The 17,981-nt window shown below is 45.8% G+C and overlaps 1 protein-coding gene across 1 annotated transcript; it reads right to left on the minus strand.

Annotated features, from left to right (window-relative positions):
* Positions 1–389: 389 nt before the first annotated feature.
* On the minus strand, positions 390–17,870 carry LOC115309963. Its single transcript, XM_029968227.3, has 5 exons — positions 17,587–17,870; positions 13,081–13,417; positions 9,713–10,075; positions 8,232–8,419; positions 390–1,126 (listed from the first exon to the last, which is right to left on the minus strand). The coding sequence occupies exons 2-5, from the start codon at positions 13,414–13,416 to the stop codon at positions 1,027–1,029; spliced, it is 987 nt and encodes a 328-aa protein (XP_029824087.2). The 5' UTR covers position 13,417; positions 17,587–17,870; the 3' UTR covers positions 390–1,026.
* Between the last annotated feature and the right edge of the window lie 111 nt (positions 17,871–17,981).

Consider the following 17,981-nt stretch of genomic DNA (forward strand, 5'->3'; position numbering starts at 1 on the left):
GTGGCATAGGGTGAAGCCCTTTACGTAGAATATCAAGTACTCAGCCGTCTCGTTTTCCTCTCCACAAGCAGTGCACACTGTGTCTATTTTTCTGGTTCGCAGAACACCCGTCCTCGCCTCAAACAACAATGAGCTCCCCCTAGAATTGTCATAATCATAAATGCTTTTTTCTTTGATTTTGATGGTAGCTAGCGCCACCTACATTCTGTGTTTTAAGAAGATCTTAAAACAAGTTTTAGCCATGCAGTTTGAAAGTCCAATTTAAATGTAGTGCTCAAACTCAGCAGCATTACGAAATTAAATATGAAACCAACGACTTACCGTAATTTCTTTTCAATTATAATGCAGTGTCACTATTTTCTTGTTAGAAATAAACACAGACACAGGACAGACATTCAACGACATACTTTAAAAAAACATTTTTGTGACATTTGTTTGCGTAATACATCAATAAACACATAATAAATAGGCAGGGCAAAAACACCCATATTTCATCGAAACAGCTAGCACGCACATACATGAAAGGATGAAGTGCACATCAATAAATAACAATGTCAAATGAAGCGAAGCATACATTCCAAGCATTCAAACACAAATAGCACAGGTACTACGACACACGCAATCAGTTCATCCATTTGCTTTGTAAATGAGCATCAGTGGTGAGCGCCAACAGCCCTTGTACGAATACAATGGTTCAGAAAGCTGGTATTGCAACATGCCGCATGAGGATTCATAAAAAAAACATGCCAAACCAAAAAGAAAAAAGACAAAATTTAAAGTTGCTAAAAAATATTCCGACAAGATGCGTCATTTCAGAATGGCAGTCATCTGCTACGGTGTTGGCCATTGCAGACGGCAACAGTTGTCCGACACTTCTACCTGGCATTTTGTGAGTGTCCGGATGAATAGGGAGGTATAAAAAAATGCTGTCAACAGCACGCAGACACCCCACCGCACTACTGTCCATAAAAGGGAGAGTTGTTTCGAGCGTAATTTGACTAAGTTGTCCAACCAAAGGGGCGAAGGTTAAATAAGATGCAGCGTTGCCACATCCCGTGGCACATGATTGGCCACCATTAGATTGTCGTAACTTGGCGGCGGCTGGCTGGCAACCGTGGTGGCGGCACTGGAAATAGAATGACAAATAAAGATCAATCTATAGCCCATACATAGGGTTTGTAGACTGCCTAGTTTGAGTCCTGGAATACGGGCCGAACCAGTGACATAGAGGGGCTTAGAGCGATAAACTGGTATCCTGTTCACCAAGCAGAAGTGACCACCACTAGGCTGCCGCCACGTTATGCGGAGGGCAAGTTCGTCTGCTCCTTGCGCAGGGGGTAGCAGTGACGTCAGAACGCCGAGCCCTGATTGGCTGATCGCGACCCCCTTTCTGAGCGTCGTCTGCTCCTTTGCAACGTCGTCTGCTTGCAACGTCGTCTGCACCTGTCTTACCTTTCCTGCGACTTTCGGAAGTGCAGAGGCCAGATTCAAGAAACGATCTTACGCCAAAAATGTGCGTAAGACAAAACTTAAGAACAAATTCGTATTCACGAAACAAAATTTTCGTAAGTGTTGCGCAGGTTACGACGAAATCCTACGGACAGCTCCGAAGCTGTCTTACGCACTTCCTACGATCAAATCAGCATGGCTGACAGCGCTGCAGTCGCGATGACCCACGGACGTTTATTTTTCTATGTGCGCTTCTCACGCGTCCCAACTTCAAGCAGCAAGAAAAAAGTAGGAAGTACTTGAAAAAAACCAAGACAAACAAGAACGCTGGATCCACAAACACCCGGGAAAAGCTCCAACGGCCACGATTCCACCGAACGCGACCAAGCGAGTTGGGCAGTTAGGCCTAGCAGGCACTCCGCGACTCGGCGACCGTCTGCCCACGACCGGCTGGCGTGCTGAATGGAATATGCCCGCGCGACCCTTGTGAACCTTTCCCGTATTATACTTTGATCACTGACCTCAATTTTAGATTAAGAAGTCAATTTCTTCCTCTTGTTCTTGTTTCCCAAGGCAACGGTGACTCTCGCCGGTGAAAAAGCGGTGAATCTCCGACAGACGCAGGAAAGGTAAAGCAGCCATCGCTTTGACTAGCACACATAAAGCAGACGACGTTAACTGCGCCGACCCGCCGACGCCTTTAAAGAATGAGGGGTCTCGCCGCACACGAAAGGAGCGAAAACGTATTTGGGAGGGAAGTTGCGGACACTTACACGCTCACTCTAGGTTCTTAGCAAACAAACCTCGGCGCCTCGGGACACCTCGCCAGTGAGTCCTTTGGCTTCCCTCCTTGATGCGCGTCTGCTAGTTGTTAGACAAAAACAACGTACCGCTCGAGTTATTTCATCTGCCCTCTCTGAAGGGCGAAGTCGAGCTCGCTCGTAAAGACCTGCACTTTCGAAAGTCGTAGGAAAGGTAAGACAGACGCAGACGATGTTGAGAGCAGACGACGTTGCAAAGGAGCAGACGACGCTGAGATAGGGGGTCGCGATCAGCCAATCAGGGCTCGACGTTCTTACGTCACCGCTACTTCCTTTCTCATGCGCAGAAGACGAAAATGAGCCCACTTGCGAGGCGTACGTATACAACTTTGACCACTAGTTACGTGACCGCACCAAATCCTGAGGCTTTTACTCAAAACTGAACAGAGATTCGTAATGCAATCGCTGTAAAAAACGTGATAAACTATTATTTCAATACAGTTAGCCCCAGAGATGAGTGTAGTTCCGATAAAAACCCAATATACAGCACCGCGGCTGATGGAACCTAGCGGAGGCATTGCGAAGCTGCCCGTGTTTTTGTCGTAAAAGCATGTTTTGGACGTAAAACAAACGAAACATCATTTATCTCGTCGGTACTGTTATTAAAGATGAATAAGCAATTAATTGTGCACGGTACATCGTTAAAATCTAGACGTAAAACTGTAAGGTCACGTGTCTAGTGGTCAAAAATGTGCAACATGGCGGCGGCCAATTGGGGGTCACTTTCAGCTGCCAGTTTATCGCTCTAAGGCGCCCCACCTAGCTCGTTGGGCCGAACACTCGCGAAGCAATTTCTCAGAAGCTGCTATAATCCGTTTCCCTTAATGATGAACCACAGCGATTATGCTACGAACTTGCAACAAATATTTTTTGCATCCATTATTCCTAGAGCAGTGATTCTCAAATGGGGGTCCGCAGACCCTTTGGGGTACGCGAAGACATGTTAGACATGTTAGAGGTCCGCGAAGCCCTGCCTCATCAGTCAAGCCCGGCAATAAAAGTTGTCATTTTTTAGATTCGGAAAAAACGTTCCTCTTTTCCAGTGAGTTTTCTCGTCTGTATATCAACGAGAGAAGTCTACTTTACAGAGCCCTTAGTTATATCCATTTTTTAGATAATTATCATAAATAACTTATAACTTTCTCTTCCCTTCACCACAAGCGAGGTCCTCTATCATCTCCACCTACCCACTAGGGGTCCGTAAAACATTAGTGGTTGAGAACCACTGCCCTAGAGTATTGTATAAATGAAACATCTACGTGAATCACTTACATCAGTTATCGACTGTGCTCTTTTTTGTTCAAGTGCAGCAAACCATGTCCAGTATAACTTTCATCCATTTAACCTCTAGGAAACCACAGATTTCGCAGGAATTATCAGAAGTTCGAATTACCATAAATTCATCCAAATATGATGCAAGATAAAATGATGATTTGCTGTATGGTTCACTACAGAGACAAAGCAAATTTTTGATGATTTAAACTACACAGGCCTACTAATCAGAAGCCTGTATGCCACACATGAAATATTGATGAAATTTATAAGTTCATTCATCCTTCAAAAATTACCGGAGGATGTTTAAGCTTCGCCTTTAAAGGGACAGTGACAGGGTATTTATACTCACCAAGGTTTTTATTTGTATAATGAGAGCCCAACTACGCAAACACAATTTGCGGCTCGAAATTCGTTTTCTTTCCACCTGAAAACCGCAGGTTGAAAACTGGCCGGTTTGAATTGCGCTCACTCTGTTTTCTGTGGTCACGTACTGTTTTCTATGGTTTAGACACAACCACCAAAGATAATCAAAGTTGTGGGTAATCGAAGACACACACTTGATACTAAAAACAGACAAAAATAATGATACCCATTTTTCGTGGCTTCTAAAAAGCTGCGAATATGTTTATTGAAAAAAACAAGACGGACAGTCACATGACTTTTGGTAACTTTCTCCTCCTCTATATTTCTTCTTCCTCCCCAGTCCAGTTTTGGCTTCAGTTTCGAGCAGTTGCAATTTTTTGCTTTAATAAAAAATATATGTGACCCTGTCGCAAAATATTGATTGGGTAGTCTTCCGACACCATAATAAAACACCTGGCAAAACATAAAAAAAAGTTCTTGGGGGGTGTCAGTGTCCCTTTAGGAGTGGAACGTGACAGCGAAACGTAAATCTTCGCTCCTTGCCAAGCCGTGCAAGCGTGTCTGCGTGGCCTAGTCGGCGTGTCTGGCTCGCATTCGGAGGGTCGTGGGTTAGAATTCCGCCTCCACCTAAAATTCTTCCGATTTTTTTTTTAAGGTAAGTGAATTACTTTATAAAGTGAAATCATTTGAGACATGTGGCAACCTTTAATTTCCATTACATGTTGTATTTTAATCACTTCTGTTCCACGCGTGACGCCGCATTTCACATGAGCGCAGTGGGTTGTTTAAGATTCTCGCACGAGGTCATGTGGCTGTGACGTCATGACCCTACCGACCAATTTTCGCGTTCAACGCCGCCGACGCTGGCTTTTTTGCGACACGAGCTTCTTAAAGCTGTTGCTTTAGAATGTCGTCTATTGTAAACTGTTTGTTTGGCACCTAAAAAAAAAAAATGAAGTTTGTTCATCCAGAAAAAAAGTTGTCTATTGTGAACAATTGGCCTCGTTGAGTGCGCTTCTTATTGAGCATCGGTGCACTGCGGTCGTAAACAAGCGTGCTCAACGGGGCCGCGAGAACAAAAAGTATGAATTGCACGAAAATGCCGCTCATATAAAGCAACTTATAAATACACTGATAACGTAGCGGGACAACCAAAATTTTGAAATTTGTTTGAATTAACCAGAAGTATGAAATATATCAGAGTTTGAATTATCGTGAGCCTACTGTAATCCTCGTTGCCTATCTGTTTTGGATTTTTCACTGTTACTTTGTTCTCTCACCACTACCATCTGTTATGCCCTCTGGCCCTGAGGGTAAAATAAATAAATAAATAATAAATCCCAGGCAATCTAGCGCTGTGAACGTAGCATCTGACTGCGCAATATCCCGCATCGCTGCATCCCTCTTGAAGGTCACGTAACGCTCACACGGCATTGGATCGGTTCCGAAGGTGCGCAACGTCTGCTGTGATCCGATGTAAGGTGAAACGGATCAGAGTTGTAAATATTGAAAAGCATGTTCCAGAATTGCTCAAAACTCAAAACGAGTCTCGCAATGCAAATACTGCGCAATAACTTTTTTTCTTTGTGCGTGTGTGTGTGTGTGCGCGTGGGGGGGGAGTGTTTATTTTGTGAAACTTTTTAAGTGCCTACCCAATTTTTTTTTTTTTTTTTAAGAGCACAGCGTGCTTTTAACCTGAATGTTTATTAGGTATATAGCTTAACTGCTTTTATTAAAACCACTGGCTAGGAGCGCAAGCCACTACTCAATTTGAAGGATTCAGTTGTATGCACCAGACATGTACAAATTACTCAAAAAAAGTAGTTAAGTTAAGTTACTAAGTATCGACGCCAAAAGTAATTGGAGTAGAGTAGAAATTACGCATTTGTAATAGTAATTGAGGAAACTACTAACTACTGGAAAAAGTAGCGAGTTACTTTGAAGTTACTTTCAAAGTTACTTTTTTATGTTTGTGGTAGCAAAATGAATTGTAGTTTTGATCCGTGAAAAACCCTGCGAGCCTAAAATAAATTTTAGGGCTTACGTTTTCACCAAAATAGTTTATTTGCTCGCAGAAGCAATTGACTTTCAAAGTTGTTGACAGGAGAGTTTTTCCCTTTTCTTCCTAAAGACATCCTCAGCCAATCTAAAAAGACGTTCCAACGACGGGCTGGATGGAACGGCAGCGTTCAATTTGAAAAAAAGAAAACAACAAACAGGCTGTGCAGGGTCGGGTAAGCGAGTGTTGGCATCTTAGGTGTCCATGACGAAACATGTGATGTGAGGTTTGTCTCGGCTAGAGGGTCTTTTATAAGAAAATCTCCTACTTTTTTCTTCGTCAAGTTGAGATTGTTATGATTGGCCCCTCTTTATTCCGACGTCGTTCTGAGGTTACACTGAGAGAGTGCACCAGACCGGTCCAGGGTTCAAGTCTCGCGCCACGACGATGAAATCATCCGGACGACTGCGCGTTCCGTTGTAGTAATAGTGCTACGCTACTGAAAAAAAAAAAAAAAAAAGTTTTGGTTTAACAGTAGATGAATCGAAGTATACTTCGCCGCTGACGCCGGTCCAACAAAAGGATCTCCCAAGGGTATCCTCGCAATCCTCGCCGCCGCCGTACAATATTCTGACGCGCCTGACACGCCTGACAAATAAATCGTTTTTAACAAAGAGGAGGTCTCCCAGGCATGGATGGTCGGAAGAACGCGAAGGATTACGTGAACAAGCATCGTCGCTCGTACAGTTGAAGCTGGAAGCGGGAACGTGTTCTCATGAACGGATTATCTGTGTCTGGGTTTGTGTGCGGGGGAGTCCGGCTTTGGCAAAAGCGCGTGCACTGACAACGAGGCGACCATGGGAACAGGCGCCCAGCTGCGAGGTCATTTCAGTGGCGCCCCCCGCGGAACCCCCAAACCGCTTGAGGCAGAACTCAATAAAGGCAGACAACATGAAAACAACAACCACCCTCGGAGAGTCCCCGTCTTTCACGGTTGCAGCTGGAGGCGCGACGTCTGCGTGCATTACCGGGTTAGGTCAATACCCGACCAAGGCTTATTAGGCATCTCTCTTTGCGTTCGTGCGCGCCGGGGTTATGTTCTGGCTGCTTGTCACCACCTTGGCCCAAGGATGCCTGTGATGCAGTTTTTACGTCTGTCGGGTATAAGTGCGTGGGAACGGAATGTGAGGGGGCCTCTTGTTCGGGAATGCCACTTCATCTGCCTGCGTCTTGTTTATTTCTGCGCTCAAACTTGCGTGACGAGAAAAATTAGCACTATATTTCGAAAGTAGTTAGTAATTTGAGTAGAAGTTACCTGGAAAACGTAGTTAAATTAAACTACTAATTACCCAAATAAAGTTGTAATTAAAAGTTACCAAGTTACTCCGAAAAGTAGTTAAACTACAGTAGTTTGAGTAGAGTAGTTGAACTACGTCCAAGTCTGGTATGCACCTATTCATCTACTTGTTTTCACCTCGATAACTTTAGTGCATAATACACTTGAGTTGTCAGTCAGTGCTGCGTGAGTGTTCTTCCTGTGTATGCGTGAAATTACTTTTAAGGGTGTCTGATCTTGTGCGCTGTGAAGCAGTATCATCTTTAGTAAGAAAAGTCTGGCTCCTCGCGGAGAATTACTAATTTCTCCTTTACGTGCAGAATCAAGATATATGTAGATGCACTTTGGATTAGATACATGTTATCTTATCAAGACGTACATGCTTCAGATGCCAAAAGCATCGCTTATTCCTCCAACAACCAAATCTTGGTAACAACCCCTTCGCGCAGTCAACCAACAAGACGCGAAACTCGTTTTTCCTAGAGGTGACAACGACCATAGTACTTACTATCCGGTCTATCATACACTGCCTGAAAAAAATCTGGTCAATAGCCCATACCTTGTTGAAAGGCATACACAAACAGCTATGGTCTGTTGCAGGTTAAGAATTGCAGGGCCACAAAGCTCTCTGCTCGCCATGACCCAACTGCTCTCCGGTGTTCACCCCGCTAAAACGGAAAGGGTCAAGGGCTCTGCGAGAGGAGTTCCTGCAATTCTTAATTAACCTGCGACAGACTATGTAGAGCGCAAGTTCGTCTGCTTCTCTTGCAGGGGTTATGGTGACGTCAGAACGCCGAGCCCTGATTGGAGGATGGTGAGTAGACCTCAGGGCAACTTGCTCTGATGTCTACCCACTATCCTTTAACCAGAGCCAATCGAAGCTCGGCGTTCTGACGTCACCACAACCCCTGCAAATGAAGCAGACAAAATTGCGCTCTACATAGCAGGCAACCTGGCCAGTCTACGAGATGCAGTGTACGAGAATTACCGAGACGCTGGAGGGAGCAGCCAGCAGTGAGGCTGGGCGGTGGGGAAGGTCGGTGCCGTGGCGGCGCTGTGCACGGAAGTGGGCGGGTAGCCTCGTCGTGGCTGACCCTTGCCGCTGGGGGACGGCAGCACCGCTGGCTGTTGGGCAAGCAGGGCCGACGGACCACCTACTGTGCACGGTAGCGCCACCTGCGACATGCCGTTATGAGACAACGCATATGAGGCTCATGATACGTTTGCAGCGCGACAATTCATACGCCAACAATTATAACATGACCCCACGACTTGACGCCGTGATATCAACGTGTCCCGTGACTTGATGTCAATTTCCTCGCTAAATTTAGAGGAAAAATTGACGTCACAGTGTCTAGTAATTAATGTGGTTACACAATATCATCACAGTGTGAAGTTGCGCTGTCACATGATATCAATTTCCCCGCTAAATTTAGCGGGTAAATGGACGAACAAATTTCTGGAATTACATTTAAAAACCTTTTCGTGCCTTCCAAATAAATCGCTGAGCCTCACCGCTTCGCACAAGTGCGCTGGGAGCACCGGCTAATGCAGGGGAGCATTTCAGTTAGCTTGACGGGCTCAAAAATTTTGCCCACCATTATTGGTTAGATTATTTGGTTATGACTATAGATAGACCCCTAATTTTAGATAAGAGTTCAGAAAATAAGTAGATGAGGATTTGAATAAAAGGTCCTCATGAAAAAGATTGCTGTGAACAGAGTTAACTCCCGTCTCATCTACAGGCCCCCAAAAGTATTATTAATTGTTACGCCTTCCTAGATCACTTTTTAAATGTTCTATAGGGTTCTACTGTAGATTACTGTTTATATATAAAGCACTCGCAAAAAGCTTTAAAGCTTCTGCATGTCTGTTTTAGAGACATTTCTCACTTTTTAGGTTCCTCCCGGCTTCAAAATGGCTGACTTCGGCCAATCAGAACGCTCGAGGGACTTAATTCTCTGATTCGAGCGGCTACCACTAAATGAGGTGGTCTGGCCATACTCATCCTCGGCGCCAACTACATTTTGCCGCATTGTCAAGGCTAGTCTAGGCTCCACAGTGCTCCAACTCTGTCAAAGCTAGCTGCACGACTGCATGCAAATGAGACGCACGACGAAGCCACACACGGCGCAATTTACTTATAAAAGACACCACATGCAACGACGTACTGCTTGCAACGATCAGCTTCTAGAGACTGGAAACGATCAGTTTCCAGTCCAGACAGCGATGATCGGTTTTAACGATCGAAGTTTCAGGTTTTCTTGTTATCGCTATAAGTGGATCACCCTTGCGGCAATGCGGGGCTGCGGCACTGCGGAATCTATGCTAGCCTCGACAATGCAGTATGAAACGTTTAAAGCCATGTATAGTCGCGCCAGTTTGGAGCTGCAGACTATGGCACCTGGAACACTACTTCGGCTAGTGTATTGACCGCGTCTTAAAAAGGCACCGTAACCAGACACCGACCTGTCTGGGGGGTGCTCCGGACACCAGGGGGTTGTAGTGCACCGCGGCGCCTGCAGGTGGTGCCACCACCACCGTCGCGTTTTGCGCCGCCGCAGAGCGCCTGGCCCTCCGCAGCTCCTTGCTACGCACGTAGCACTGGAGCAGGAGCAGCGACACGTTGACGCCGATGAGCAGCACCCCAATGTAGACAAACACCAGGAGGTCCCCACCACGGCCCGCGTCGCCGACGTTGGCAGACGCACCCGCCACGTCGACGCTCGCGGCGGCGGCGGCGGAAGATTCGAGGTCGTCTGGCGCGCCGGTCTGGATGGCGCCGGCTATGACCAGCGCTATGCCCGTCAAGATGGCAGAGACGTAGAACACCTGGATAGATCATGCGTGCCTCTTGTCAGAATGAAGGGAAAAAAAAAGAAGTTATTGCATTGTGCGTATGTTTAAGATACCTTAAGACAGCGGGGTGCTAGTGAGCCCCAATGGCATCTGGTGTCTCCGCTGCGAAGGAGACATTTAGCCAGTGCTTGTGTACCGCTAGCCTAGGGCCTTTAAAGCACGCGTCATGCAGTATAGTGGTTACACAGCCATACGGCGGTGAAATGCTTTACAAGACTGAAACGAGCAGGGGTGGGGATTAAGCCCAGGATCTTCAAGTTCTGCCGGGTGAGCTTCCCCTCCACGGGCTCCGAGCTGGTGTGCGTTACCCCTTTGGGCGCCACGCCCGAATACTCTCGGGGTTGTTCCCATGTGGTTTCAGTTTCGGTTTGCTTCCTACACCTTGCAACTGGGCTGTCATTTCTTTTACGTGTAGCAGCATGCAAGGTCGAGCTAGTGATGAAAGCGGCTTTGACCTTTTGTAGTTCTGTAGCGGGAAAATGGTGTTTTGGTCCAGCCACTGACGCATTCGGAGCAGCTGCCAACATCTGTTAGCACATTGCTTGGAAATGAAAAGGCGATCGCGTCGCTAAATGAGTTCATATTTGGTAATGATTGAGGGTTCTTCTTTGATACTGGAGCATATTACTTATTACCTTTTTCTTAGAAAAATAGATAGGGTGTAAAAGGAACACCGAGCCTACCATAGGATACCGTGCAACTGCCCATTTCACATTAGGTGCCCATTCCCAAATCTGTAAGATCTGAGAAAATATGCACAGTACATTTATGTGTAAAATTGATGACCGGACAAGCGCATATCCCTTATTTTTTTGCGATTATCTCTAAAGTTTGAGTGAGCACTGGCCCGGTTTTTTACGGCACTTTTTAGAAATAAGCCTCTGGTCGCAGTAAAAGTTCCATTTACAATTAGTAAAAAAAAAAGAAGGGGGATCATTGCAAAACATTTTAGTTGGGATAAAGCCTCTCTCCCCTTTGACTTTTACACCCGGTAGTTAATTTAGCCTGTAAAAATAATTTCTGCAAACTGCCAGCAAAGAAGCAGCATACCAGTGACTGCGAAATTATTATTAACTGAAACATGACTGTCTGGTAAAGTTTGACACGCACACTCTGGTGAGAGGCGGTGAAAATGAGGCACAAAGGCATGCGGCAGACATGATAACCAAGCGATCTCATCAGGAGTACAAGGCCCTGGTTCTAGGCTTATCACAGTAGTCGCCATCCAACGATTATGCAATGTTTTCTCGCGACTTTTAGCTCCTGACATCGCCGACGTCGCCTGGAAATTAGACGATATCGGCGATCAACCCGCCGGCGCATAAACCGGCCAGCATGGCTGACGAGCAATCTCCATGCTTCGTCTCATCCTTTATCAAAGCGCAGCCGACATTACGAGCCAATGGGACCAACCAGACAGCGTCAAAGCGCGACATCATGCCATTCGTCCATCTTCCTGTACGTGTTCTTTCATCAACTAAATCAAGTGCAGCAAATGTTCCGTGACTCCTGCCTGTAGTATGTGTTCGTGGCTGTATGTGTTCGAGCTTTCGATTGTGCTCTGACCTAAATGAAACAAACTATATGGTGAGTGGACACACTGTGAAATACATATTTGTACCATTTTCCCTTCCTCCTACTTCTCTGAACGCCAGAGTCAACCACTAATAAAATATTTTTATTCTTTGCTTCGCTTAAGCTATGCATTACTAAACAACTCGGCATTTGACGACTGCAAAAACGAGGAACTTAGAGTTACCAATAAACACTGGCCGAGCGAGGCCACTCGAAACATTAACCTCAATGTGCGAGGTTGAGGTGCCACTGTGCAGTACTGCGTCTCGAAAAGTACAATGCGAGAAATATATGCCACAGGTTGGAGGCATGCAGACATTGATTAACTATTTACCCATAAAATAATGTCTTTGATAAATAAACATTCTTGACAAAGTACGTTACACCGTGATTACCGAGACCAAGATTTGCGTTCGGCATGCGGGAACTATGGCGCCGCGACTGTCACTTCCAATCCGAGTGAGCTCGTCGGTCGAGGCGCCGAGTTCCGCCGGCATCTGCTAGTCGTAGCAACGGCTGTCCCGTCTTTTCTCTGTCTTTTGGAAATCCACCGGTTCTTTACAAACAATGACTTGGCCTTCGAAAAAGGGGAGACAAAACATTTTGGAGGCTACGCCATTTTTGTCGACCGACAAGCGCTGGAAAGGTGTATAGATGTGCACCAAATGTTCCACAGTCTGTTTTTCTATGCCACGTTCGGTCCAAAAAGAGGCTGCATGTAATTGTGCCCGGAACATGTCTTTGACAGTTGCGTTCGGCCTCCCTATACTGCTTGTGAAAAAAAAGTGGTCCCAAAGTCGCAACAAAGGGAGTAAAAAAAGCCAGCACGTTTTGCTGTCGCGATCCCAGAGGTCGATCATGGATTTTCCAGCAAAAAAGAAAAGCAAACACCAGAGTCAGTGGCGGTGGTAAGACGGATGTCTGCCGCATTTGCCTCTGCCGCCACGCCACTGCCAGGATTGCGACGGGCAACAGCACACGTGACATTATCAGACTGAAATCGAGGGACCACTTTTGAGGACATAGTAAACACACTGGTTGGAGACGTACTCCCGGACGGCGGCTGCAGCAACAGCACAATGCGAGTGATCTCCGATTCGGCTGGACGCTTCAATTTGGCTAGACCCCCATCGGGCTAGAACCTCCAATTCGGCTGGTTGTTTCAATTAGGCCAAATCCCCTATTCAGCTGGGCTTTTCAATTTGGCTAGATCCCCAATTCGGCTGGGATCTCAGATTCGGCAGGACGCTTCAATTCGGCTTGATCCCCGATTCGGCTGGATGCTTCAGTTTGCGTCATGGGACGGAAACTGAGAGACCACGAATGAGGACGCGGGAAACGTATCATTTGGAGATGCATCCCAGGCACCCTATCCAAAAGAAGACATGTGCAAACGGGCCCACCTGCTGGAAGTAGTGGCAGACCTCGTGGGCGTTGCAGGTGACCGTCGACGACACGGCGGACGCGGTCCCCGAGGCCGCGGACTGCGTCCTCCGCTGTTGATGATGGCTGCCGTCCCCTCCTCCGCTGCCCCCTCCCGCAAGAGGCAGGAGGGCCTCCGTGCCCACCCCGCCACGGTGGGGCCGGGGCACGAAGGGGGGCACCCTCGCCGACCCCAAGGTGACCGCCCCGGAGTGCGAGCCACCCTGGTAGCAGGGGTGGCTCTGCTGCGAGGAGGGCGGCGGGGTGCAGCTTCCGCACCGACCGTCATTGCCCACGTCGAAGAGCAGCGACGACATTCTGCGACGGGGGGGTCGAACGGGTTATCGTCGGGAAAAAAAAGAACCTGTCCAAGTAAAAATCATTTTACCAACAGCTGGGTTATAGAACTGGTCCCAGGAGAAGCCCTTTGATGTGTCTGTATTTGTCTTATAGTACACGGCGTCCCCCAAAAAAATTTACAGGGTTTTCTCACCACGAGATAAACTAAAACTCTCCAAACGCTCATTCTCCGCCCAAGGGTAGTGCTAAAGGTCCAAACCACATGCTAAACTTTCAGCACGAACTGATATCTTATTAAAAAGTCAAAAGTTATGAATTTTTAAAAAATTCAATAAAAAAATGGGGCTCATTTTTGCCTGTTTTTGGTTTCTGGCGCCACAGAGCTCCATGTATTTGAGAGCTCCGTCGGCCGCCATTTTCCCGTTGAAATTTTCAGAGAATCACTCGTAATTCATCTGAATAAGGCATTGGAACGGGCTGAAACTTTGGCATCTGGTTCGGACACACCTTGTATATAGTGTCCAATGTGCCGGTACACAAGGCCCATGCCCCAAGCAACCCTTACAAGCAAATGGCGATGGAGCACTCATTCACGATACATGTCCTGTTTGCGCAACAACAGTTGTTTATACTTGTAAGAACTCCAAGTGGCTATTTTACCGAGGGTCTTTAGTCCCATTTGGATCCAGCCAGGAATAAGGCAATCCAGCTGAATCCAGCTAGATCATCTACATATACCAGCTGGAAATGAACTGAGTTTCATCTTGGGAGTGCAACTGAGCCAGCTAGAGCCATCTTTGCCTGTGGCATGTAAAAATGAAAGAGCTAGGTGCTCTGCTCAGCCACTGGATTTGGCTAAAGAATGTAGCACGCACCAGGAACAGTACTGGACATTTCCCCGCCCCATTCCTTAAAGGGGCACTGACACATCAAAATCATATTTTTTTTATTATCCGAAACGATTGAAATTGATGCCAGGACATTACCCTCAAAATTCGAAACTTGGGAATTCAGTATTTCTGAATGAAAAAAAAAACAATTTTCAAATGCCGAATTTGAAGTTCCCGCGTGATCCGCGGCAGTGCAGTGAGTCAAATTTTGCGGTCTCTTGCGACTCGACTTTCTTTGGGATCTCCGTTGCCACCCCAATCCGAAGCGAGGAGGAGGTGACCAGGCGGGATAGAAGGGCGCCGGCACGGAAAAAAAAAACGGTTTCTTCCCCGACTCGCCGATAAGCCTCTGCTCGAGCGCCGCCAAGTTTTCCGATGGAGAATACAAATCCAGGAAGCCACATCACACCGAAATCTGATTTTTGGTATTTCAAAAAGAGGGCCGTAGTGCGTTTGCAATTGCGTTAAAAAACATGTTTCACGATTGCCGTTATTAAATGTTATAGAAATGTCGCCTACAAACCTTCTAAATTTTCTGATTTTTGACGTCACCAATCAAAAGAAGCAAGGAGGTGAGCACGGGAAATATAAACAACAAAAATAAAAAGGCACGCGTGCGCGCGTAAATTTTTTTTCGCGATGCGTCTTTTTTTTTTTTTCATGTTTATGACTATAATTTGCATAGTTTTAGACAATAAAAAATAATACGACCTTTGCGGTGTCAGTGCCCCTTTAAAGTTACTTTATAACAAGATGCTATTGGGGCAACAACTGAAAGACATTGCTCGCAGACGCCAAGCGCCAACGTTTTTTCTGGTGAGGGTTTTAGGAAGAATGTGGAACTCCATATAGGAAACAAATAAATTGGAGTATTATGTTTTTCTTAAAAATGTGCTTTGTCAGGTTTCTGTTTTTATTGCTACTCATACAAAGGAAATACTGGGGCTTTCCATTGCAAAGCCATCGACTGAAACTATTAGTGGTGCCCTTAGGTGCCCCTTGGGGAAGAAGCCCGACAGGGTTTGAACCCGACATCTGGAGCTGTGTTGATACTTATAAAACACAGAAGTCAGTGTCAAGGAACTTTTCGTGTCACTTTAGTGGAACTCTAGGTCGTTAGAGCTCGCTGCTTATGGCGTAATATGCCGATGGTAGTTCACTGCCTCTGGAGAGCAAATCGGATTAAGGACGAAGGTCTTCTGACTGTTGGTGTGGCCCAAAATAAGTTGCTTGTGTCGGGTTCTCACAGATTCATGCATGCACTATAAGCACTCAACACTTTTCTAACTATTGATCTATCAGCGTTGATGGAGTGCTTAGGTTTTCCTACTCTGAAACATGGTTGAAGTGAGGTTGCAAGGTTTTGAAGTTGCACTTTCCTTCCATACTCATACACTTTCCTCTCTCTCCAATGCCTCTGATGAGTCTTCACACCTCTCTCCCTTGCAAAACTTTGCCACCATTGAATTCCCTAAAACAGTGATTTACAGCTGCCCTGAAGGTGCATAATCGAAAACTTTGAAAAACAACGAGCAGTGATGCAGTAGGGGGATGGTGGCTATTGAAGGCCAACATACAACCTCAGTTTTCTGCAGGGAAGATAATCCTCTCAGCCCTCCCCTCTCCTAAGCTGTTAGGGGAGCAAAGTTGGGGCAAGGTAAAGAGTAGAGAGGGTATGGGAAAGGAGGAGGCAGGCAAAAGTGGAAAGCGTGAGTGTATGTTGGCCTTTTATAGAATGATTTCTGCATGGCTTCGTGAGGCATAATAAGTCTAGTGTCATATGATTCACAGCACCTCTTAACTTTCTTCTATTGCAGGTTGAGGTGATGCAACATTTAGGGGTGGGCCCAAGCACACTAATGCTCCTTCTGTAACGACATAATGGAATAGAAACAGGTAGTATCTTTTGGGGGCTCACAAGGTTTTAAAATACGGAGTCATGGGGTTTAGAGAAGCTCGTTTTAGCGAACGCCGTTTTACCGACCCCAGTTTATCGAATCCCTTTGTAGAGAACCCAGTTTAGAGAAAATGGCGATGAGCTTCCTTTTAGGGAATTCGGCCGCCGCGAAGCGGCGTGTACGGGTAAATCAGGTGAGTTAACAATTTTGTAATGAGCCGCCGTAGACTGCCGCTGCGAAGCAGCGGAAGCGCAGCAGGGGGCTTGGGTTAACACGCGCACCAGTGATGCACGCGCGAAGTAGGAAAGCCGTTTTTAAATATTGTTCCCTTTTCGATAAACGGCGTTTCTCTAAACTGAGTCTCTTCTTTCTCTAAACCGTGCTTCGATAAAACGAGCCCGTTCTCTAAAACGTGCTTCGATGAAATGGCATTCGATCAACTGTAGTAAACCCTTTAAAATATTACAATGCAGAGAGTAAGTCGTCTGCTTCTTGCGCAGGAGTTGCAGTTAGGTCAGAACGATGCTGATTGGCTATGATTGAAAAGATAGTGGGTAGACCTGAATACTAGATGCCTTAAGGTCTACCCACTATTTTTTTTTTTTTTATCGACCAATAAAAGCTTGGCATTCTGATATCATTGCAACCCCTGTGCAAGAAGCAGACGAACTTGAAATCCGCATAGCCACTTGTTTTTGTGAGACATTGAGTTACATATTTTTTTTATTGGAAAGGTAATATTCTCTCAAAGTTATGCCAACTTCTGGCAGATCTGAAAAATACTGTGGATTGGCGTATGTCGAAGACAGTGCAGAGCTTTCACATGTGCATTTTGTTAGAACCGATACTCCACTACACGAGCTACAGAGCATGATAAAACAGAATCTGTGGTCATTCTAATTATTGTGTTCACCACTAAAGTCTAAACAATATACTTTTGCATCTCGCGTAGTTTTTGTTATATAGGAAAACAAAACTTAGTTTTCAACTGGCAAAACCTTACCGACAGCTTAACCAAACTCTGCACAATTTAGTAAAAATCCTGAACTATAAAGCTTCCATAATCAAAAAGAAAAAAAAAATTGAAGCACACACCCGTTAAAAAAAAAAAAAAAGATTAGCGCATTTTTTTTATTTTGATTTTACCTCCATTTTTCCTCTCCATCCACGTATGCAAAGCATAAACGCAAAAACAGAAACCGAAACAAAAACATAAAGCACCCTCTCTCCTGAGCAAAGCTCGGATATCTCCCCCAGATGGTCGTGGCAAAAACCTGGGGCCCCTGTATATGATCTTCTGCAGGGTTGTTTCTCAGAGAAGGTGCCAAAAATAAATATAATAAACCCGCCGGCTGAAGCGTGAATATAAGGAGAAGAGAAAAATGTAAACAACACCGACCTGTGAGGTGATGCGGGCTAGAGATGGAGATGGCGAGCTTTCCATGCTTGGTGGAAGCTACGGACGGCGTCGGGAGGGTCCTCGTTGTCCATCACTTCTTGCCGCGGTCCAGAGGTTTAGTTACAGGTCATCAGGAAAACGCGAAACCGCCATCGCACGCCGGGAAGAGCTCAAGGCTTCGTATTTTGCTCAGCTTTGGCGAAAGAACCACACGACCACACTACCGCAAAACGGAGGAGCACATCCCGAAGCCGTTTTGGCCACCCCTGCGGTTTCGTCACTTTAATCCGAAAGTTTCGTACTCAACTTATTCAATTGTAAAAAAATGTATTTTATAAAATATACTTTGAAATTGATTTTTATAAAAACTAAACAATTTTTTTGTTGTTTTAAAA

Source organism: Ixodes scapularis, unplaced genomic scaffold (genome assembly GCF_016920785.2).
Source record: "Ixodes scapularis isolate PalLabHiFi unplaced genomic scaffold, ASM1692078v2 PGA_scaffold6__148_contigs__length_123643588, whole genome shotgun sequence".
Lineage (NCBI taxonomy): Eukaryota > Metazoa > Arthropoda > Arachnida > Ixodida > Ixodidae > Ixodes > Ixodes scapularis.